Genomic DNA, 26165 nt, shown 5'->3' with positions numbered 1-26165 from the left:
AATTGGATCTATGTTCTCAAAGTGTCCTTTTGCAACTAATTTTTTTGTCTTCTTCTTTAAAACCTATTAATTACTGTTGTAACTTGTTTCATTGTCAGATGTATCCATTTTTGGTAATGTTTTCACCACAGATTTTCTTGTATTAAAACAGATTGTTTTTCTCTTCCTTGCCCATGACATATTTTCAGTCAACCAGGAATTTTGAATTTTCTCTTCCAATAAACATACTACTCAAGATAGAGTACTGCAGTGTAAATCAGTCTAGTAGTGAAATGTGTAAAGGAAGTGTTGTTGATTGAATATTGATCTAGGGTCAATTTATGCGTATTATAACTATGCATTCATTGGTTAAAAAAAAGTAATTTGTTAAGAATGTTTCTTTTATGTGCCTAGATATAAATCTGTATATGCAGATATACAGCTAAAAAATGTCAGAGCCAAATAATAAATTTCAACAGATGTCCATTCATTACTAAAGTTGGCTGTGATATGCAACTTGGCTAAAGAGAGTTGGTAGAATGATTTGCTTAAAGAGTAAAATAACCACAGCCTATTTTCTTTATCTGTTTATTTCTGTTAAACAAGGGGAGAATAATTCCTTTGATATCTATTTCCTAACAGGATGTTTATTTGTGTGCACTAATAAAACCAAATAGGGAATCAAGTGAATGTTTTTATGGGAATAACTGTCTAAAGAGATCAGTTAAAAGAAATAATTCATACTACAGAGAACTCTCTTCTCCCTGTCCCCTCCCCACTAAGCCACCCTAAGCAAAATGTTTGTTTTAAAGGATAGGATACAAAAAAAAAAAAAAAAAAAAAATCACTAAAAAAATTTAAAAAAAAATCAGGACACTGAATGAGATAGGATTAGTCATATGCAAAACGACACCAAATCTTAAAACACATTAATGTAAAATATTTCAATAACTAATATGATACATTACATTTCATACTGGCAGATCAGAGCAGGGTAAAAATGAAGACTTCTCCATTATTGAACCCCGAATTCTAACACAGTGTATATACTTGTAAGTGTATGTTGAACCAAACTGATCTAAATTATAATAATCTGGATACCCCTTCTTATAATTTTTCTTTGACTTTTTCTTCTCTGTTCCTTTTTCTCTTTGTATTTCTCTGCTGACATCTTCATTCCTTGACTTTGGCTATTTTCTTTGTTCAATCTCAAAAGCATACCCTGAGAAGGGTCATGAATTTTAATATCTCTTAAAATATACACTTACTCCTTTTGAGGACTGAACAGTTTTCAATATAAAGTGTGGCCTCTAAAATAAAAAAATGTAGTATTCCAAATTAGTTCTCTAGACTAATTAGGATTTTTAAAATTTTCATCCCAATTGATTTTATTACTTTACTTATTTTCTTATATATTTTTTGTCATAGTGACCTTGCTTGCTAAACATAAATAATAGTTTAGAAGAATATTTGAAACTATGAATGTTTCAGAAAATTCAGAATCCCAATCATAGTTTATAATGAACTACCAAAGAATGATAGTTATCTAAATTCTATATGTAATTTCTGTATAACCAAATGTTCTGAGGTGATAAAATATACTAGCATTGTTTTAAGCAAGTTCAGTTACAGAAAATTTGCCCCAAAACATAGTAATTCTCAGCATTACTTACTGAAAGTCTTACAGATTTTCAACACTTTAATGGTCTTGGTTTTAAAATATCCTTATTTTATTATTCTCAATTTAAAGCATACATTTTGTCTTTTTTCCTATGCTTATTTTGTTTAATATTTCATAAAATCATAATAGGCACAAAAGTATTCTTATACTTTGCATCTTGTTTCAAAAAAATTGAATTCTGTGGGTATTAAACATTTTAAGAAAAATACAAAATTTCTGTCATGATTTCTCAAAGGAGTTAAAAACAATTACATTCAATTCTTGCTTGAGAAAACTGGTATGCATCATTAGTTACATCTTCAATCCCTTCCATTCATCTTATTTTGTTTCATGACTATGCCAATTTTAAACTGATTGTTAAATTCAGTAGACAGAGTTTTGTTGGAACATCACCAGCTTCTAAATAGGCTGTTCTTATGGACAGAGATACCTATTGGCAACCTCAGGCTTCTTCCTCCTCCTCCTCCTCCTCCTCCTCCTCCTCCTCCTCCTTCTCCCTCCTCCTCCCTCCTTCTTCCTCCTTTTTCTTCCTCCTCCTCCGCCTCCTCCTCTTCTTCTTCAACTGACTGGAAATTCATTTCATTTTCTTTTTCTTCGACTAATGACTAAAGGATGCAAGCAAACAACTTAGATGAAAAATGAAATTAAGCTATGGAATGTTAATGGTGTGTTATCTTTATTTTTATGTGGAGAGGATCCCAGTTGAAATTAAGCATGAAATTATATGGAAATATATTGAACCCTTTTTTCCAGCCAGCAAGAGGTTCTATTTTACTAAAAACAGATACTAAAGTAATTACAAGATAAAAAAGAGACAGGTTTTAATAACCCCACTTTTAGCTCTGTTCAGAGTTGTAGAATACAGTACTAACAACAGAAATCCATCAACCCCCCTACCACCACATTGCCACCAAACACACATTAACATTTTTTATAGAATTTAGGCAAAGGAAATGAGGTGGTCCAACAAACTTGAAAAGAATACCTTAAGTTATAGTTTATAGTTATGATTTATATAGAAGAAACGTGAAAAAAATTGTGATTAAAATTTATCAATTTGGTTTTAAATCATTTCAAATGAATGAAAATACATGTAAAAATAAATTTGTGAACAACTCTAGAACACAAGTGAATGTGTAATAGTCATCAGTGTGTAATAAGAAGAATAAATTATGCTCATTTAATTTCCACTGTTACAGGCTGTCCTATATACTGTCATAAATTGGTCTCTATTCTAGACCAGTTGACTGCTTTTTAATAGAGATGTATTAAATATTTTATTAAATTTTATTAATATTTTAAATCTATTCTTTATAGTTTTCTAGTCATTAAATTTAAAAAGTCATCCAAGAAATTACAGCTTAATGGTTAGTTCAATCAAAAATTTTGTTTAATCATTAGAGGTAAAAGAACCATTAATAGATTTTTCAGTAAGAATGGAGCTTTGACTTAATGATTTTAATTAAACCTTATAAAGAAGGCCTATTGAGCTCACTAATCCTAGACAATAACTACATTTTATAGACTTTATTTATTTTTTTAAGTTTTTATTTTAATTCCAGTTAGTTAACTTACAGTGTTATATTAGTTTCAAGCATATGGTATAGTAATTCAGTGCATTCATACATCACTCTGTGCTCATCATAACAAGTGCACTCCTTAATCCCCATCACCTATTTAACCTATCCCTGACCCACCTCCTCTCTGGTAACCATCAGTTTGTTCTCTATAGTTAAGAGTCTGTTTCTTGGTTTGCCTCTCTTGCACTACTAATTATTTACCCAAAGAGTACAAAATACTAATTCAAAGGGATCCATGTACCCCAATGTTTATAACAGCACTATCTATAATAACCAAACTATAGAAACAGCCCAACTGTCCATCGACTGATGAATAGAAAAAGAAGTGGTATATATATATAATGGAATATTATTCAGCCATAAAAAGGAATGAAATCTTTCCATTTGCAACAACATGGATGGACTAGAGAGTATTATGCTAAGAGAAATAAGTCAGAGAAAGACAAATACCATATGATTTCATTCATATGTGGAATTTAAGAAACAAAACAAATGAGCAGAGGGAAACATTTTACAGATTTTAAATATGCTAGAAATCTGGATATTCTACAGCACAAAAATTAAAATTAACACAACCTTCACAACCTGTTATATTTTATTTTATTATATAGTACATTATAGTAATTATTATTTAATGAATTTATTATATTTTATTTAATAATGTAATTTAAACCACACTTATTTATAGAGTAATGAGAGCCTACAGTTTCAATTTGACCCAATACAATGGCAACCTAGTTACTCTTGGTTGTTTCCTTTCTCACCTAAAAAAGAAGAAAATGAAAAGATATGTACAGATTAGAAACAGAGGGAATAGCAACAGCTGACCAAAAATTATGAAGACTTTATGGGAAACTAAAAGTGGAGTGGGTCACAGTGATGGGTACACCACACACCAGAACAGAAGTAAAGATTTAATGGGAGTGGTAGAAAAGAAAGCTGAGATGGAAGTATTATTTTCAACTTTAATTTGGACTCATTGGTTATTTAGTTTAATTCCTCCTCAACAGTCAGCTGCATTAATTGGCTTTTCCTTCCTACTGCCCCTCCTCCTACCTCTACTAACAGCATAAGGAAAACATTCAATCAGTATCTTCCTAGAAGTGATTATGGCTCTAAAGTGGGTATTACTAATACCCAGTATTTGTGCATGGTAGTGGCGGTGGGAACTTCATTTCATGTTTCCCATTTGCACAATTTATTTTGAAGTTCTCAATCCCAATAGACATATTCTACCCTTGTTGGAAGACAATTTTTCATAAATCTCTTACATTTCTTCACTTCTAGGTATTGACAGCCAATTTGTTTAGATTACAAATAGTACAAATAAAAATAACTGATTCTCCAGTGGTATTTCAGAATAGCAGGTAAAAAACTCTCTGTCTCTCTTCCCAGTAAAGATTTGCTTTTTCCAGGGAAATAAAGGTAATGCTAGAAATTCCCTTAGGGATTTCCTGGCTCAGTGTCTTTCAGCTGTGATTCAGACCCACTGTGTGATTTTGCATTGCCCCCTTAGGAATTGGGGAGCAAGGGAAACCAGTACAGACATAAGTTTAGCCAGCCTGCTCTGCTTAGAGTAATAAACTGTCTAAGTCTGTTGGGCTCAGTTTGTCTTAAGCAGCCAAATCTATGGAAGCCTGGCAAGCTCACCTAGCAGCTGCTACCAAGCATTGCTAGGAGCTGCTCTGCTCCTTGATGACCGTATTTGGACAGCACGTTGTCCTCTTGCTCATTTAACGGTCCGGCTTCTAAGGAAGGAGAAAAGTCATTTAAGCCTCTAATGAACCTTTTACACAAATGTAGAAGAATAACAAAATGTCACTAACACTTTAGGAAGTCCTGTAGCACAAAAAAAGAAGTACCTCCTTTACTAAATAGAGCATCACTCTCTGGGGGAACAAGAAATAAGTTGGGGAACAGTTAAGAATTTTAGAATAATTAAATTGTATCTTCTTAGAGAATGGGGAAAATGTAGGACATTTTTGTAAAAAGAATCATTTAAAACAAATTTTATTTCCAATAATAAAGCAAATTTTAAAAGGGGATGACATGGATAAAACAGTCAAGGATAAATCCAGAAGATCTAATTAGCTATTATAAACCTAGAAAAAGAGGAAGAGGTAAAGGCGAGAGAGAGAAAAAGAACAGAGAGAGAGAGAGAACGAGAATAAAGATCAGAAAATGCAGAGATAATCAAATATTAAACAGCATATTTTTTCCCCAAAGCTCAGGTCAAACATCAGTGATTAAATTGAAAGTACTCCATAAAGGGTTGAAATGAAGGCACTTAATTTCTGGAACTATTATTATGAGATTTTAAAACCATGAGGACAAGAACTTTGGATTAAACATATCCAGAATATCCTTTTTTTTTTTACAATAATCAAATAAAAATCAGATTCTAACTAGACTTTTCAACAGCAAAAATGGGTGTTAAATTAAAATGGGAAATTTCAAAAATTTTCTGAGGAAAAAATTGTTTCGGACATAACATTATATATCTAGTTAAACTATTGATCAAGACATTTGAAGAAAGGTGTTAATTATACATCATAGTGAAAAAAAATACAAAAACCAATTCAAAGAATTAGAGAATATATACGGAAAAACTCATAAAAACAAACTCTACATGTATTTAAGATTAACATATGTTCATAGTGTATTGTATATATAATACAATGTTAATGCATATAAGTGCATATATGTTACACTAAAAAAACAAAAGATTACTCTATGGTCAGCCATTGCTGCCCAGCACCCCAAAATGTAATGACTTGGCATAACAGTAATCTTATTATTTGCCATGGTTCCTGTCTCTGTCAGTTTCTCTGTCTCTTTGCCTGTCTCTGTCTCTGTGCTTCTCCCTGTGATTTCTCCATGTGTGGCTGGGATTCCTTAGAGCCTGATAGCTTCACAACTGGATTCTTACACAGTGGCTCAGGACCATAGTCCAGGTGTTACATCTCAGAAGGCAGTAACTTTTTCAGTTTTTTCCCCCCACTTTTTCTGACACAGCCTAGAAAATTATGCATTATCTTAGCTACACTGTGTTCATTACAAGAGATTCAAGGGGAAAGGAATTAGACTCTGCTGTTTGACGGGGATTCCAAAGAGGAGCGTGGAGCTATTTTTCTTGATTAGGCAGTGGCAAGTTATCAGAAGGGGATACAGGCTAGAAATATTGCTGCAACCACCAGTGGAAAATGTTACGTGCTACATGTATATAATTTTTAAAAGTGAATTCACATAGAAAAAAGTTGTCTTTGAAATATAAAGATATCATATCAACTATAAAAATCTCAATAGGTGGCATGGAGAAAAATATTAGGAACAGAACCTAGAAAGTAAAGCAATAAGACCTCAAGTTGGAAAATCAGAGCTGAGTCACAATAAAATTAAAAGGAAAAACAATGCAGACAATATCTGAATAATAGGAGTTCCAGAACAGGGAAAATGGAGTGAAGGGGGTTTTCAGTGAAAAATTTATTGGAATGTCCCAGAACAGAGAAAGCAGAATGAAAGCACTTGGTGAGAATCCTGCAATTTTGATAAAAATATACAAACACCAAAGAACAATACCATGCATTTTCAGAAATCTAGACAAACATCAGATTTTACAGGTTTCTGGAGAAAAATAAACCCCTGGGTCTTATACAAAGATCAGACATCAGAAAGACTTCAGATTTCTCTCTCTTTTTTTTTCTTTAGATTTTATTTTCTTTTTTATTAGAGAGAGAGAGAAAACAAGTGGGGGGGGGGAGAGGCAGAGGTAGAAGCAGACTCCCTGCTGAACAAGGAGCCCCATGTGGGGTTGATCCCAGGACCCCAAGATCATGACCTGAGCTGAACGCAGATGCTTAACCAACTTAAGCCACCCAGGTGCTGCTAGACTTCAGATTTCTTAACAGCAATAATACTAATAAGAAGATGATGGAGTAGTATATTTCATATTCTCAAGAAAAATACATGTACATTCAGTATTTGGATGTCACCTCAAAATCATATAGTAACAACAACAAAAAAGAGGGACACATACTAGAGACTGGAGAGGCAAATGATTCTGGTGAAGAAAGATCTGAGGACAGATGTAAAAAAAGTGAATCTCAAACAGCCCCTTTTGGAACATGGCAGGGGCTCTGGGAGATTGTCTTCAGAAAGATGAAAACTGTTTTAGCCTCAGCAGCTTGAGAGGAAATTCACACAGTTGTGGAAGAGTTTGTGGTCGAATTAAAGGAAAACACACACACAGAAAACTAAGGATTTTGGCAAATACTATATGTGAGGAAAAGAAAAAGTATGAGTGATAACAAAGATAATACATTGGAAAGTAAAATTAATCATCATGGGGCTAGAGGAATTGACCTCAAATCAATTGTGTTTAAAGAGTAGACTGTAATTATATTAGCAAAGAAAGGTTGAAACTAATGCATGGAAAAATACTCATAAAAGTAAAGAATGATCAGCAATATGATAATAGAAAAAAATACTAAAGATACAGAGAGATGGTGAGATCAAATTATAGGAAAAACAAGAAAATTATGAAATAGGGTTTGGTAGAAAGCATATTGATTATATTTGATTGATGTTGAGCTGCATATATAATGAATTTTCTTCAAATTACTATAATTCAAAATAACAGTAGAAGCAACTACATTAGTTTAAAAAGCACATAAAATGATCCCACTTGATAGAACAGTGTCTGGAAACCTAAAAAGAAGTCTCATGAATTCAGATGGTAAAAATGAACTAAATGTCAAAACAAAATGTAAAATTATACTGAAGGGCATCAATATGTCCTTAATGTATGGAGATAACAATATTTGAGGATAGGAAGTGTTCTTACGTTTAAGATTATACTCTCACCAATTTAGCCTAGAAATTGCAATCCCAATCTAATATTTAGCAAGGTTTTGTGTTTTTTGTTTTGTATTGTATTTTTAATAGAAAGGAACATGCTAATGCAAAAATATGTATAGTGAAGACCAAGAATCCCAAGACAATTTTTAAAAAGTGGATAATAAAGGGTACTTATTTAAACAGATATCAATCACTGTAAGGCTTCGGAAATTGAGTTGTGTTTTTAAGTACTTAGGCTATAATGGTGCCGATAGACAAATGGAACAAAATATCTGTGGTTATCTAGAAAAAAGAAATTTTTTTCGGTGAAGCATCAGCTCTATTGGTCATTTGTGCTTAGAAAAGTAGGGGCTTGGACACCTGAGGAGGGGCCTGGGGCCCTTCCCAGTCACTGCTAGTAAAGGGCCCAAAACCAAGCCAGCCAGCTCGCCCATGATGTTCAGCAGCAGGGGTGAGGCCCTAACTAGCAGCCCCGGCTGGGGCCTTGAGGGTCCAGTGTCCCACCTCTGGAAACGGGGGAAACCACGGGTCACCTGGGGTGAGCTGCACCAGAGGCCTCTACGCTGCTGCCTTGGCAGAGGGAGGGGCGAGTCATCCCTGTGTTCGGACTTCAGTCCGAGACTGAAGAGGGCCTGGCCCCTCATCGGCCCATCTCCGGGCCTGCCACTTGTCCGTAGGTGGACATGAGCCTTCTCGGGCTCCCCAGCTCTGCCTCCTGGGCCTCGCCATCCATGGTCCAGGAGAAGGGGAAGCCCAGGCGTCCATCAGGCCCTGCACCGGCCGGCGTGGCCTGACCATGTCCAGCTGCGCATGCTCAGCGGGGTTGTTGAGGTTGTACTTCTGCAGGAAGGTGAGCCGCAACCCCGTGCAGATCTGCAGCGAAGGAGCCAAGGCTTTCAGCCGGCAGGCGTTAACCCTCTGTAGCTTCATGTCCAGCATGCCCTCGGCGGGGCTCTTCTCGTTGGAGCAATGGTAAAAATAAATAAGTAAAAACATGCGTGTGGTTACGTAGAATCACTTTAGGTGATGGAGTTTGAATTAAAATCATTGGTGGAAATCTACTGTAAATCCTTATTAGAGAAAAACAGATCTGTTGCTAACACTGTGTACGCGTGCGTGCCGCACACACACACACACACACACACACACACACAGAGCATTCAGATGGTAAAAGTGAGCTAAATGTCCAAAGAAAAGCTTTTAAAATATTTAAAGTAAAGAGACTGTATGAAGCCATATATATGACTTTGAGTTAGGAAAATATTTTTTGAGTAAGGTACAAGAAAAAATTGCCATAGAAGGAAGGACTGATAAATTTGACTACATTAAAATTAAACATTTTCCGGGACAAAAGAAACTATAATCAGTGTTAAAAGAAACAGACTAGAAGAAGACATTTGTGATGGCGTAAGAACAAATTACTAATATTCACATATATAAATAATTCTTACAGATTGAGAAGAATATGACACACTGTGCAAGAGACACAGAGGAAAAAAGATTAAGAATGCACAGGAGATAAACTGAATGGCCTATAAAACTTGTGAGGAAGTCTGTGTCATTCAAAGCAACAGCAAGTGCAAAAGCCTGAGGTAGAAATAAACTTAACATGGTAAAGAAACAGGAAGGTCAGGATGAGTTCAAGTGGAGAGGCTGTACTTCCATTTCAAGTGGAGAGGTTGTACTTCCATTAAAGGGAGAATGGAAAGAGATGAGATCAACATGACAGGCAGCCGCTCCGCCATCACGGATGTTGTGGATTAGGGTGAGGTGGTTAGTGTTCTAAATGGAATGGGAAGACATTGCTGAATTTGGGGCAGAGTAGTGGTATGCATCAATCTGCATTTTTCAATAATCACTGGCTAGTGGGTGGAGAGTGGTAACCCCAAAAGGGTTGGAATAGAGGTGGGAGACGGTGTGGAAACGTCATGACAGGTTAAGGTGATTTTATTGGGATAGCAGGTGTGAAGGCAATGAGACGCGATTGGAGATAGATTTTGAAGTCAGAAAGGATTTGCTTATGGAATAAAAGAGTAGTTGGGAGGAAAATCAATGACCCCTAAATTTTTAGTTTGAACAACTGGCTTGATGATTACGCAGTTTACTAAAATGAGAAGAGTTGATTTGTGGGGAGGGTGGAAATGAAGCGTTCTGCTGAGGCCAAGCACTATTACTCAAACTGTAAACATATAAAATAATGGAAGAAAAAAGGTTCCTCAGAGTGGTGGCATGTGTGAGGATATAAGGAAAGGAGCGAAAGGACGGAGAAGCCTTCAATTGTATGAACTACAGTTTATTTTAATTATTTTTTTCTGCTTAAAGCAAAAAGGAACTGACATAAATTTGGCAAAATATTGACATTTATGGAATCCTGGCACTCACTTGTTTGGTTTATTATTCTCTATGCTTTTCTTTATATCCAGTTATGGTGGCATCCATTTTCTTTGAGAATTAGAGCCAGATTTGTAAGCCTGGAGTTGATGATGCATGAAGGGGTCAGATGGAAGGTGTGAAGAAATCAAAATAAAGTATGCTAACTTTGTATTGAAGTATAATAATCATTCAGAAAAATGTGCATATCAAAACTTCACAATTCTAAACAATACTCTAAACTTCTATCCCTCTTATTTATTTCTATTATGTTGTTGTCAATGTGCTCCATTTCTACATCCAAAGACATTACTATTATTACTTTGTAAATTCAGTAATCATTATATTTACCACATAATTACAGTTTTGGTGTTTTCATTCCCTTCAGAAATCTTATTTGAGATCATTTTCTTCCATCTTGAAAACTTTGGTTTTATATTCCTTTGACTGAATGCCCATTGGGATAAATACCCTTAGTTTTTTGTCTGAAAACATACTTATTTCACTTTCCTTATGAAGCCTATTTTTGCACAGTGTAGAATTTTAGGTTGCTATATTTTCTGTCAGTGCTTTAAGATGTCATTCCAATGTGTTTTGGCTTCCATCATTTCTATTGAGAAACCAGCAATCAGGATTAAAACTCCTGCTTTGAAGTTAATGCATCCTTTTTTTTTCCTCAGTACTTTTTCAGTTTTCTCTATGTTTTAATTTAAAAATGTGACTGCAATGGGATTAGTTTCCTTTTAGTTTTATTTGTCCCTTTGGAGTTTCTCAGATCTTACTGTACCTGTTGGTTAATATCTCATACCAGTTCTAAAAAATTCTTCCCCATTTTCCCTTCAAATATAATTTGTGCTCCATTCTCTCTTCTCTCTCTTTCTGGGAATCCAATTTCATGTGTGTTGCAACTTTTGATTTGATTTCACAAGCATCCAATGATCTTATCTATTTTTTCTCATACATTTTCTCTCTGCATTTCAGTTTCTATATACCTAACTCTAAGTTGGCAACCTCTTTTTACCTTCTAAAAGACTAATCTTGTGTTTTACTATACCCAATCTGTTTTTACCTTCTAAAAGACTAATCTTGTGTTTTACTATACCCAATCTGTTGTAAAAACTCTCTATTGATTTATGAAAGCCAGACATTGTATTTTTCATTTTAGAACGCTCTTTTGATTCTTTTTCATTTGCATTTTTCATGTTTTTCTATCTTTTCCTTTCATTTTCAAAGGTACATAATTACCTTTCAATTTTGTCTGCTAAATATGTTATTTGTAGTCTCTTTCTATTCTTTTACTCTTGCCTAAGCCATAGGATTTTGCCTTTTTGCAAATAGAATAACTTTTTATTCTTATTACATGTTATGTATAAAGAATTTAAAGTCTCCAGAATAGATTATTTTTCACTGGGAATTCTATGTTTATTGGATTATTTGATTATCATCTGTGATCACTAATTTTATGTATCAACTTGACTAAAAAATGATGCTCAGTTGTTTGGTCAAACACTAGTCTAGACATTTCTAGGAAAGTGATTTTTAAAATGCAATTAACCTTTATAATCAGCAAACTATAATTAGATCAAATTATTCTCCATGATATGGGCAGGCCTTATCCAATCAATTGAAGGCCTTAAGAGTAAAAAAATGAAGATTTTAAAAAGAAACTTAAAACTGTAACATAGAAATCTTGCCTGAGTTTCTAGCCTGCTGGTGTGACTGAAGATTACAACATCAACTCTGACCTACACTCTGAGATTGCTGTCCTTCCCTAGCGATGTTAGACTTTCTAGCTTTCAGATTCCCATGAGCCAATTCCTTATCATTCTCTCCCTGCATAGAAAAGATAAGATTGAAAGAAAGAGATTTACAGGTATAGATCTCTTGGTTCTGTTTTTTGGAGAAGCCTAACTAATACATTACCACAATTCAATCAGGGATTGAGGAAGATCAGGCTAGAATAGCCATTTGGTAAGACTGTGTCTACTACAGTTCTTTTTCCTTTTCTTTCTTTTTTTTTTTTAAGATTTTATTTATTTGACAGAGAGAGACAGCCAGCGAGAGAGGGAACACAAGCAGGGGGAGTGGGAGAGGAAGAAGCAGGCTCATAGCGGAGGAGCCTGATGTGGGACTCGATCCCAGAACCCTGGGATCACGCCCTGAGCCGAAGGCAGACACTTAACGACTGCACCACCCAGGCGCCCCTCTTTTTCCTTTTCTGAGGGGGTGAGCCCTTCAAGTAAGAGTGGTTCCTGTCTCTTCTGCCACAAAATTCCACAGGTCTACCCTTCAAAAATTAGTCATTTGCTTGAAGCTGCTTCAACAATTGACAGAAATCTCCAGGAGAATAAGCTGTGTTTTGCCAGTGAAGCTTTGCATGAAAAACAATGCATGTCCTGCTTTCTTTTCTCCCTGTTTAATCAAGCCTATACTTTTAGCCTGTTGAGGAACTGAGAATTACTGTCTGCCCCTAAATGAAAAACTCCTGCCTTTCCTCGGGTTCAATTTGACATTCCCTGGGAGACCTTCACCTATTTGCTATTGTTTTTCCTTTCAAGTCTAAGAACCTCAAGTCTCTAGGAATGTGGACAACTATATTCTGGCTTTCAGAGGTTCTCAACCTGGACCTTTAGCCATCTAAAGACACATAATTCAACAAATGTCTTATGGGAAGGCATTTGAGGACCTTCATTTCTCCAATAACTTTACTCCATTATCACAGGAACTCTAAAATCTTTTCTGTTTTCTTCTTACCCCAAGATATCCTCTTTGGACAATCACAGATTTTTACCTCCAAGTCCAGCTCAGAATGGGCAAATTCCCACAGGGAAAAAGCAGCTGCCAGTCCCCAGTTCACTTTTCTACCATTCTGTCCTCCCAAGTTTTAGTCCATTCAGTTCTTGTTTACACGGCAACTTGACCTTGGCAATCTGTTTTCTTGGTAATTTAACTGGTTGTTCTATATGTTGTCAGTGGGAATATTGTCCTGCTAGTATTACCTAACTGCCTTATCCTACTTTTAAGATAAATTACAGATGTTTACAATGTCTTACCATACAGCTTCAGAGACAAATTCGGTTTTTGCATTTCCATCCCTGGTTCTTCACTGAAAAACTTAAATTTGTCTCCTGGTAATCTATGTATATATCTTACATGACTGATCCGATCTCATAGTTAGCAGGAATTTCTACTAGCTTACAGCTCCAATCTTTCTCAATATAAAGAATAAGATTTTCTTGACATGCACTTATAATGTGGAGTTTTCATTACTGACTTCTACTTCCATTGCACTCCATTCAGAATATTCAGCCTTTCCAAGAGAGTAGTACAAAATGAACTCTTTATTCCTCATGCCTGTGGCATTTGGTGCTGATGTTCATTTCCTTCCTCAAATAAATAATTATGTGTAATGTTCTGTGAAATGTTAAGAGTCCAAAAGAATAGAAACTTGGTTCTTATCCTCAAAGTAAATATATTTGTAGTCTATTTAGTTCCATAAATACTTATGTAAAAATAATAGTTGAAAATTTCTACAAATACACACAAATTATAATTGGAGCACAAAGGAAAAAGAGGTTAATTATCCTTACAAAGGAATTTGAAATGACTATGAGTCAAAGAAGTGGGGAAGGAAACAAGTTATGGAAGCATGATATTGTCTGGGAACTAGGTTTCGTCATTTGAAGAAAATGTAATGAACGGTCTTTCAATCAAGTGAGCAATATCCTTTCCTGAAGAGAACATCTATCCTGATTTCTCAAGTCCTTTTTCTGTGTGTGGAAAAACATAGAAAGTTGACCTAGAATAGGATTTTCTAACTTAGTGGTCTGTGACCATATTTCAGGGGATATTTATACTTTGATACTATGTATAACATTGTTTTTGTACTTTACACACACACACACACACACACACACACACACACACACACACATACATTTATGTAATTTCTTTTATAAGATAGCGTTCATAGCCCTTTTTAGATTCTCATTTAAGCCACTGCTTCAAAAAATCCAATGCGTGTAAAGATCCAAACCCCTTTTCATTTTTCTTGACCGTAGTTCCTAGAGACAGCAGGCAGCTTCCTGGTCCTTCTCCTTTGGGCATCCAATCATATACTTGTTACTCTGTAGCTTTCAAGATGAAAGCACCTTTACAAGTCTTAGAAACCCAACAGCTTCAAATATTGCCACTGTAGCAAAATCTCCAAAATTTCTAAGTCCTAAAATATCACACTTAGAATTCTCATCATTTCCTTCGATTTACATGAGTTCAATCCAGTTGAAGAAATGCATATTTAAATAAATTTCTTCGATGAATAGCTATCCCTAACCCTTTCCTTCCTTTTACACCTCCTATTTTCAGAGGAGGGAGGAAGGGTTCTCAGCTGCCCATGTAGCCCATAGAAAAGAAGTGATCGTCCTTTATTAATTCTTCTCTAATTTCTCTTCACCTTATTGATTGAAAATGAAAAATCTCTTAGTTTTAATTATTTTGCATTTCCTTAACAACTATTTAGACTTGTATTTACATATATTCCTACATTATAAATATAAGATGCTTAAGAAGACTTCTCCAAGTTTCAGAGAAAAATGAGGTGTAAAATGTCCGTTGTCATTTTCACACCACAAGGGGATACTTTGCATAATTTAGTGATTTTCAAAACTGTAGGAAGGAAGATGCCAGGCTTCTAAAGGAATATGAACCTCCTCTGAAATATTTCCCCAATAACTCTCTTTAGAAAGGATAAGCTAATACATCAGAAAGAATATGACTACTGTGTATTATACATATCATTTAAAGTCTTAAAGCAGATAATATCCTGTAAAACTATGTCTATGGAGAACTTACATAAATCCCTTCAGTGTAATGTTGATATTTTTACCATACTAGCAAAGCAATGCACCCAAGTGGAAACACTTCAAGATGTGAGTTAGCAGCAGTTCTAACTGATGCCTTCTTGAATTTTACAACACTCTCTGCAAAGAAATCTGACCTGTTGCAGGGTCTCAAGTAATTTCTGATGGTTTCAAAGAGTGCCCCCAAACTACGGGATGATTCCAGATTAGACAACCAGTTAGTTGGTCCATAAGTAAAAATAACAAAGCAACAACAGCAGCAACCCCACACAACTTTCAACAGGCTGTACTCTTGGAAGACCAAATGGAAAAAGAAATCTCTAGTTATTGAATCTAGACCCCAATGGGGATTTTCCTCTTGGAGGACATTCTCTAAAGAACCCTCTCAAATGTGGAAAATAAACCACTCTTTTTTTTTTTTTTTTACCAGACCCAAAGATAAGCAGACATCATTATCCATCCATCATTTAATCCTCCTATGCTTGCCTCTGGTCCCAGAATAAGATTGGTCAGAAAGGTATTTACCAATCTAAATCATATATTTGGGGTATTTTAAAATGATCATAATTGTTTTTACAATCCATTTCATTGATACGTTTAATTTCTCCTTTCCACTTCTATTTTTTTTTTAAAGATTTTATTTATTTATTTGACAGAGAGAGACAGCCAGCGAGAGAGGGAACACAAGCAGGGGGAGTGGGAGAGGAAGAAGCAGGCTCCTAGCAGAGGAGCCTGACATGGGGCTCGATCCCAGAACGCCGGGATCACGCCCTGCGGCCGAAGGCAGACGCTTAACTGCTGTGCCACCCAGGCACCCCTCCACTTCTATTTTTGAAAGAAAAATCATTTCACTGGGATTCATAAAAATTGGCTATATTTTTCTGCATCATTAATATTAAAATAATGCCCAGTCTCAATCTGCAAGCTTCACATCCTCCAGTTCAAGATTTGCCACTCCTCTCCCCTTTTCTTACCCATTCTCAACAAAATGAGTAACTATGTATTTATTTCTCACCAGACTGTGTTTACTTGCTTTAACATGCTTTCAGCTGTTTTCTGATGCTAGCCCATCTTTATTACTATTTTTTTATTGGATACAGATTTGAAGTATTTGATTCGATGTCTTATTTTCCATTTGATATTATATTACTCACAAGAGCAATTAGAGCAAAATGCTAATGATGATGATGCCAGAATAGCACAGCATATTTGCCACATTCTGGATTCTTTTAAACAAATATAGAATATATTGGCTGTTTGAAAGAACAACAGGCATAAAATTATCACTGTACATTAGAAAATCCATTCAATAGTTTCTGATATGTTTAAGTTAATGCACACACACACGAGAAATTGTTAAACTCCTAGTGAATGTCATAGACCTTGTGACTTACTTATCAAAACTTATCCTTCAAAGAGATAGTCTAGGGGCACCTGGGTGGTTCAGTTGGCATTGTCTGTCTTCAGCTCAGGTCGTGATCCCAGGGTCCTGGGAACGAGCCCCGCCTTGGGCTCCCTGCTCAGTGGGGAGTCTGCTTCTCCCTCTCTCTCTGCCCCTCACCCCTGCTCCTGCTCTTCTTTGTCTCTCTCAAATGAATAAAAACAATCTTAAAAAAAGGCCTAGTCTAACTGTTATGAATATAATTCTAATATAATTTTATAAACATAATTCAAATTTTCTCTGCTGCCTTTTTCCAGTTTTTGAAATGGAACCAAGTACCAACAGTTACCAGTATTCAGAAAGGTATCAATATTCTGAATGAGAAAGAGTCTCACACAGCAGTATAGATTGCTCTGAACTAGTAGCGATCAGAGTTGTCTTGGCAGTACTGACGATAGGGTTTTTCACTTTTTAAAACTTGTTCTTCATTTCCTTCGGCCAAGGGTGAAAATATAAGGTAAAATCTTTTATCAGTTATTCTTTTGGTAATAAATTATTTAAATTCCCTGTACTTTATAGATAGATACTTTGATTGCTTTTTTAAAAATAATATTTCTTTACTTAATGTGAGGAACTGAAAAATAAAAGTGAACTGATATTAAGAGATAAAGATTCCACCAACATAGCTGCTGTCCTGAGGTGTAACTTTTAATTTAACTTCTGTGTCATAAAAAGACAAAAAAACAAACAACAACAACAACAACAAAAAAAACCCCACAAAAAACCAACTGATCATATCTCAGTTTCTTCCTCTTAAAAAAAAAAAAAAAAAGGTGTCCTTAAACTAGATAAGCTGAGAGACCCCTTTTAGGTTACAAACTTTGTTTTAGACAAATCTTAAGATGACACTTTACATGAAACGTAAAATTATCAGAAACCTGCCACATTTAAAATTAACAGGCTTTCGTTAAATAATCTGTGGTTAGAGTATTTCTTTAAAATCAATGGATTGTTTAGTTTTAATTATTAAGCAAGCTATTCAATACAAGCAAATGGGTTATATAATTAACCAGATCTAAATAGAAAAGTTAAATAATAGGAAAATGACTTTTAAATGTGCAGCACAAGACCAGTTGTTCTATTTTCATTAATTGTCATGTATCTTGCCATGTCCTTTATCTGCTTGTGAATTTACAAGGAACACAGTAGGTTGTGAATTTTTAATAGGCTTTCCTCAAGGAAAGAAAAGGTCAGTATTAACATAAAATTCTTCTTAAAGATTTGTGGCACAAATGTTTCACACAGGAGAACAGGTGTTACTGAGGAACTAAAGCCACAATAATCTGACATTTTTTTCTATGTTTAAAGAAAACTTAATGTCTCACATAATAAAATAGCACAAGGTCAAATCAATATGAAGGTTATTTCAAAGTGGACGCTGTAAGTTATTTGGCACGTGATCTGTAATTGTATTTCTCGGTGACATGAACAACTGATTTTGTTCAATCAAATATTTAATAAATCCAAGTATTGATACCTAACATCCAAATAAAAAAAGAGAAGAGTAATGAGAAAGCTAATGCTGTAAGGGCTAACTAACCCTGGTCTGATCTTTATTTAGTAAATGAGTCAGAATGTGAAATAAAATTTTATCATACACACAAGGAGTGAGGAACAGAGACATTATACCAGGATAAGGATAGGAAAAATATACAAAAGAAGAGATAGTTAAGATAATAAAGAACAACTTAAAGAGAAGAGAGGACACTTAAGCAGGAGACTATAATTCGAGAATTTTGTCCACTGGTCTCTTCTGTAACTGTTGAAAAATCAGTAACATCAGTATACTTGCTATGATATGAGTTAGCTCTTGTCTTGTGAGGGTTTCAGCCATGGTTTCAAGGTCTCTGGGGATCTAGAAATACATCTCTCTGCCTTACAGTGAATATCTGTTGCAGTTTCTTTACTTGTCCAGTTCCGAAACATGTTTATTTAAATCATACTTCAATAAACACAGGCCAATAGTAGGCCCCCAAATGTGATCATTTGGGCCCCTTATTCTAATATTAGTGTTCTGTAAGATAAGAAGTTACTTTTTTTTTTTTTTAATTTTACGCAAGCTCTCATGGTTTAAGAAAAATGCATTATAAGTCTGGCTTCTTAAGACCAAGACTTATAAACGCATAGGTCTAATTTGTTTCTCTTAATTATAAGGAAGTAGAAATCCTTTCATAGTTGTGTATAACACCCAGTGCTCATCACAACACGTGCCCTCCTTAATACTCATTTCTGATTCCCCAAATTACAGTCCAGCTTTTAACCCTCATCTCTCTGATTTCATTCTACCATGTTCAATTTTCTTTTTTTGTTAAATAATATTTTTTTATTATATTAGTCACCATACAGTACATCCCTAGTTTTTGATGTAAAGTTCCATGATTCTAATCCAATGGAGAATTCTGCAGTATGGGGTCCAATTACAAAATGTAATGTTTTCTTTCTGTCGTGTAAGTGCAGATAAAAATCCTGCTGTGATTCATATTCCAAAACAGAACTTTATAATAATTAAGATCTCACCATTCTAACAATTTTTTTTCAAGTCTAACTGATTAGAATAGCAGAACTGGTCTTAATGATTCCCATCTTGCTATATATTCTTCCACACTCCAAATCTACATTCTGTATTCATCTAGTGTTTTGTACAATTGGTAAAATGCAAAAAAATTCCCAAGTTTAAACCTCTACTCATTCTTTATCTGGTAGTTTAAGTGTTATATGCTGTAGGAAAGCCTCACATATTGCTGTGGGCTAGTTTTGGAGATGTCCTGTGAATTTATATGACACACAGCGTTTGAATTTTCCGTAGCACTGGAATGGAATTGTTGATTTACTTTTAGAAGTACTTGATTCTTATGAGAGTAAACAAATATTTCTCAATTAAATTTGTTTAGTGACTAGACAATAAAAGTCACAATTGTTTACTGCAAAGCACAATTATCTGATCAAATGATTGATAATATCAATAATCTTTTCTTGAATTATTTTGATTCCCAGACAGAATAAGAAATATGCAATGCTTATATCTGCCATTTTGGAAAATTGCCACAGTTGCACATTCATGTAATTGGAAAGTTTCCTGGCAACTATGTGTATTTTCAATTACTAAAAAGCATCAATCTTGTGACTTTTTGAGAGTGGTTCCCTGGACAACACCATCATATGTTACTTCTGAGAGCTTTTTAGCTAAAAGCACATAGTTCTTGAGTTTCTCAACCTTACCTTGTTGTTTATGAATAGCTAAAAATGCAGCGAAAAGCTATTTGTTACCTGACTTCTCTTTTTCTTTAAAGTACGTATCTATTTGGAGTTTTTTCCCCATTATATCTGTAATAATGGGTTATTTGTCCAGAAATCAAAAAAGCTGAGTTTCATCCAAATTTGATGGCTTAATGCTAATTATTAAAAACCACTAACTAAAGAGTAGATTGCTTTTATAGAACCAACAATAACCAGTAATACAACATATTAGTCATGGGTGTGTTTCTAATATATATTTATTTTAAACAGTTTCATGTTTATATAAAAATGTTTTGCAGCCAAGTTCATTGACGTAAGCTCCAAAAAAGAAAAACTTTCAAATAAAGAAATAAAATTCTACTTTAAATAGAGAGTAATCAGTCTGATATTTCTATATGCAATTAGATGAAAGTGTCTGTTGATGTAAATAATCTAAAGCAAAATACCAAACCTTATTTAGATAAATATCTAATTCTGTAATTTTTTGCATAATTGAAGGATATTGTCTCCAATTTTTAATTTTCTAGGTTATACATCAGTGTGTTTATGCTGATTTATGACTACATTTTACATGAATTCTTAAAAAAATGTTTGCCATGATGTCTAACTTATAATACATGCCTTATAGAAGTGAGAAAATCTACACGTTGTTTTCGTATTTCTTATCTGATTAAAAAAAATAAAAATTTTAAAACTATAATCTCTTATTCCAAATTATCAAACTATGATCCCAGCATAGAAAATGTTTATTGGTTGGATGGCACAATGAAAGAAAAACCTAACAGTCTTCGTATTTTACAAAGCCGTGCTCTGCACCCCCCACACCTAAACCCCATCATTCAGGGTAAGAATTCCATGGAGAGCAGGAGATATTCACAGCTGGGACCTACACAGCAATTTCCAGATCATACTTAAGGTATTTGGGACCCATTATTCCCTGTCCAGACATCCCGGAGCTTGCTTCTCGGTCCAAGGAGTCTCCCTCCTTCAGGTCAGTCACCCACAGGCCAGTCTTACCCACTGTTACATGCATCCTTAACCCTGGGGGCAGTCACAGTGGGCATCTGTTAAAATACAACATAGATGGGATTTGCCCATGAAGACATGGAATCCTGGGTAGCATTTGCATTGGTATGGGTGACACACTGGACTGAGATGTCCACATGAATGCCTGCAAAGCTCTTTGACATGACAAGTGAATTCTGGAAGATTAGTGTTGTCGGCATAGGCCAAGGGTAAGAAACAGACATGCTTTGTAATGCCTTTTTCCTGCACAAAACTTGTTTGACGTTATTAAGAAGATAAATTTGACAAGGTAGGAACCTATATAGAGCATACTTTATTGTGTAATTTATTAACTTGATTTATTAATTTTAAAATATAGACACCTATTTGTACTCCTTCCCTGAGTCTCAAAAATATCTGTGGGGCAATCTTTGTGTGTGTGTGTACATTTGTGAACCAAAAAATAATACATAGTGTTTCTAACATAGGAGCTATGTCTCTTACAACTTCGCCTGTCTTATAGTTAAGACATCACTAATTCTCCAGTGGAAATGCAATAACAAATAATAAGTTTATAAGAATTTCCTCAAAATGTGGGAGTAAAAGAATTTTCCACCCACAGAAATAGATGAGAGCAGTAATGTTTACACAAGCATGTCAAGACTGATGACATATGTCTTTGTCAGGAGTTAATTGCCTATGAAAATGGTTATTTACTAAGCAAAGCAAAGAGGGGAACTATGTTTGGTTTATTTTTATTACTTTTTTCCATTTAGAGTAAAATCACACTGGTATGTGAAAGGCTAGTCTTATTGTTTAAAATATATAGATGAGTGTGTTCATACTTATTCAACTCTCATTTCAGGAACTAAGATAACTGACCCCATTATTCAGTGATGGGACGTGAGAGACTTTGAATTCTTTCAGCATTATGTACCTTTAGACATTATCATGGATGTGCTCTTTTTTATTTCCCCTAGCTTCATTCAGACCAAGATAAAGGAGATGGATCACTCAAATATATTTTATCTGGAGACGGAGCAGGTACTCTTTTTATTATTGATGAAAAAACAGGTGACATTCATGCCACAAGAAGAATTGATAGGGAAGAAAAGGCCTTTTATACTCTGCGTGCACAAGCTATTAACAGAAGAACTTTGAGACCAGTGGAACCAGAGTCTGAGTTTGTGATCAAAATCCATGATATCAATGACAATGAGCCAACGTTCCCAGAAGAAATTTATACAGCTAGTGTTCCAGAAATGTCCGTTGTAGGTAAGTTCATTTATAAGAGTTATCATGGTATGCAAAAAGTATAAAAAATAATTATCAAGAAACTCTTAAGATACTAAGATCAGTGAATTGACATCTTCTTTGATTCCCTCCTAAGAATAATTTCCTCATGTTGAAAATGAGTCAGAAAAAAAAAAAGATTAATCATTTCTTACATGCTGTGGATTTGTAAATCTTTACAAATAAGTAGAGACTTCCCTCAAAAACCTAAGAAAATATCATTGAACTTCAGTAGAAAACTGTGAAAACATAGTGTCTTTGTCACACAGATTTGTATAACTGCTGAGTAAAATTCTGACCCCAAATATATTAAAAGCACATTCAGAACACTACAGATGTAGTCTTTGCATACATACTGTAGTTATAATTTGTCTAACAACTTTGTCTGGATTGTCTAGATAATACAAAAGGCGAAATTGTTTAGATTATCTGAGACTTTCAAATTAAGTATTTTAAAATATCTTTTAATTATATCATTATATGTAAAGCTCTGCTGGTATAAATCTGTTATTCAAATAAACCAGTTGAAATTCCACAATCACATACTGATACAGAATTAAAAGTTTAGTGTGTAGAACCTGTAAGACAGAAGGCATGAAAAAGCTGTAAGTAGAACATTCAAGATAATGGAATTTCCTTTTTCACTGGAAATAAATGAAAGTTGTATTTGTAAGCAAAGAAAGTTCAGACTGCTTTATTTTTTTTTTTATTAAATAGAGAATGACAAGAAATAAATATCAGGAAACAATGGTAACATTTTTTTGGAGATACATATTTAGACTTAGTAGAATAGATTTATTTCTCAAATGTGGGAGAAGTCATATAAACCAATGAAATAATTCTGATACTTTTAACAGTTGTAACAGCACATTTTCAACTCTGCATTTCTCAAAAGCATTGTTCTGGGATTATTATTTAATATTTACTCACTAAATCCCAAGGACTTTGGCAATTGCTTCATTATAAAGCCCTTTTATATTTCTTGAACTTTATTAAATAGCTTTTAATAGTTCATGGAACTTGGGATCATCTTGGATTGTTTCTAAATTTAGAATTTAATCTATTCATAAAATTGTATTCTAGAGCAGATGTTAATTATTTTTATAGTTAATTAGTGGAGAGAAGGAAAGAGGAGCACACCTACTCCTTTGTGATCAGATATGCCCTTTACACTAAACAAATCTATTATGTGAAAATGAATTTGAGTATCAGACCTTGGCATTTGTAAAGTAACTGCATTTATTATAATCGGATACATTGTAGCATTATCCATGCATGCATGAAAATATACCTGTTGGCTAAATAAATATGTAGCTGAATTCACAGTTTTCCTGTAATAACACCATGAATACGATTTCCATGTCAGTTATATATAAATATTTCTTTAAGAGGTCATTATTAAAGCCAAAAAATCATTCAAGTCTTCCATGAAAACCAGTGCTTTTGCTCCTCCTTCTGGTACTGTGCAGAACTAAGCTGAATTTGGATACTTCAGGTACTTCCGTGGTGCAAGTCACAGCTACAGATGCCGATGACCCTTCCTATGGAAACAGTGCCAGAGTTATTTACAGCATACTTCAAGGGCAGCCATATTTCTCTGTGGAGCCTGAAACAGGTCAGGAATCATGAATCGGTGTTTGTTAATTTAAGTCTTTATGATCTCTAAAAGTAGAAAAAAGGTGGGAAAATAAGAACAAAACATCAACAGTCATACTTACAGAAGAGTAATGATGCCACACTTAAAGATTAAAGAATTCAAAGTTGGATGATTGAGTGAGCTGATGGAAATATAACTGTTTTTATGATTTTTTTTTACCTATGGGTTTAAGTCACTATATAGAACGAATGGCCTTCTTTAAGTAATAGAAAAACTACACAAATGGTAAAATATGTACATTGAATCACTTTTGCAATTTCTAGACAATAAAATTAATAGCAAAAACATACTTTGTCTTTCCAAAATCACTAGATGTATAATTTGTGGTCTTAGGCAATTACTAGTTGAGATTTTCACAAGGATAACATAAGTTTTCGTGTTTTCTTCAAGGTATCATCAGGACTGCTTTACCAAACATGAACAGAGAAAACAGGGAGCAATATCAAGTGGTAATCCAGGCCAAAGACATGGGCGGCCAGATGGGAGGCTTATCAGGGACCACCACGGTGAACATCACACTGACAGATGTAAATGACAATCCACCTCGCTTCCCCCAGAGTAAGCTGCCTTTCATGGTCTTTCCACAGGGCAAAAGCTTTGCACTGAAAAGAGAAAAGTAAAAAAACAGTTGTCAATCATTTAATTTTAAAAACATTGAAAATGTGCTACAAACATAAAGAAAAGGTACATATGCTGATGAATTCACTGTTACTAAAATATAAAAATTAAATATTTCAGACATATTTCATTTAGAAGCAGGGGATCTGTGGTCATAAAACCTGCATTTATGACTGTAATCCAAGAAGTATTTCTTTTAGTTAGCAAAAGGAAATCATGTTTTATTGGGAAACAAAGCCATACTTCTATAATGAATGTGTTTTTTTCCACTTAGAATTTAATAAGGAGGATCCTAACCTGAGGGCAAAATTTTTCAATAAAATATCTAATCTGTCATAATATGAGGACTTAGCCAGAAAGGACCATATAGGCCAGAACCTAACAAACTAATCAGACTTGCATTTAATATCACTGGGTCAGACTTGTAGTTACTCTTTCTGTGTTTGGCATGGTATTCATACTAAGACATATTTTTTATACTAAAACATTTTGTATTCCTGACCTATTTAGTTATAAAACACTAAATGTATTTAGTGTTACTGTTTTCCATTTAGATCTATTTTTGTTATAAAATGAGCCCCTCAAATTCTCAAAACAGATCAACAATAGGTTAAGAACCATTAGCTTCTGACCATATAATACATGTATTTATTCTCCCTTTTTCTACAAAATCAGTAGACACACAACTAGAGAGAGTGATGTTAGATCTCAGTGGACACTCCCAAGAATCAGACAATTTCCTGCTAACCTGAAATATCTATACTTCAAGATGGAATTTTGTGTTGTTAGAAATGTGGCATAATATGCAGCTATGGTAGGATCCGTGTCCTTAAGTTTTAGCATTTGCTGTGTATTAACTTCTAAATTGATCCCCTAATTTTAGATTGGTTTTAGCTTTAATACTTTTGTGATATCATATTAAAATGTAGCTTTTTGTGATATTCATATTTTTATGCTAAAGACTGCAATGAAGAAGGAATTAGGGTTTAAGAATTCATTGTGTTATTTTACTGTTTAAAAGCATTTGACCTCTTTTCTATGCTATTTTGATCTAAATGATTATTAATAATAGTGTATGATTTGAATTGAATTGTTTAAAATCGTGTGTGTAGAGAAGTTACAAAATTCACATAGAATTTTTTTTGAGCAGACTTTTGCTTATTATTTGTGATGATCCTTTTGTTACATATTAAGTTATATGCCCATTAGGTCTGCTGTTGTGGTATTTGGCCCAAAACACAAAGAAAAAAGTATTCATTTATATAATTTCAAATAATCAGATTGCAGCTCCAGATTACCTGTAGCATGGGCATGGAAAAGAAAACAAATAATAATCCCTAACAGTTCTTTTAGAATTAATCTGAAGACATGCCTAGCTGCATTAAAATTCAAATTTCACACGTTGTATATATTTCTGACCACCTCTTAGCATGAATTTATTACCAGGAGAATGAACGTGCAAATCTAGTAGAATAAACCATAACTAATTAATCGCATTGTCCATGATAAGCAAAAAGTATTCCTCAGAAAAGTATTTTGTCAATAATAAATGACCATTAAGAGGAGTATTATATTTTAAATGCTCAGG

At 34.3% G+C, this 26165-nt stretch overlaps 1 protein-coding gene across 3 annotated transcripts in view; it reads left to right on the top strand.

The window, feature by feature from the left end:
• The window catches only part of LOC113260846 (cadherin-10), a 110801-nt gene that overhangs the window by 37222 nt on the left and 47414 nt on the right, over positions 1–26165 (top strand). For 2 of the 3 annotated variants that reach the window (XM_026506728.4, XM_026506729.4), the window contains exons 2-4: positions 21990–22284; positions 23798–23917; positions 24350–24517. In XM_026506728.4, coding sequence (XP_026362513.1) covers positions 21990–22284; positions 23798–23917; positions 24350–24517 — 583 coding nt within the window. The remainder of the gene's footprint in view (positions 1–21989; positions 22285–23797; positions 23918–24349; positions 24518–26165) is intronic. The other variant, XM_057312396.1, reaches the window with a different exon arrangement.

The sequence above is a fragment of the Ursus arctos genome, unplaced genomic scaffold (genome assembly GCF_023065955.2).
Source record: "Ursus arctos isolate Adak ecotype North America unplaced genomic scaffold, UrsArc2.0 scaffold_15, whole genome shotgun sequence".
NCBI lineage: Eukaryota > Metazoa > Chordata > Mammalia > Carnivora > Ursidae > Ursus > Ursus arctos.
Note: the sequence above shows the minus strand (reverse complement) of the source record. Positions and strands in the feature narration are given on the sequence as shown.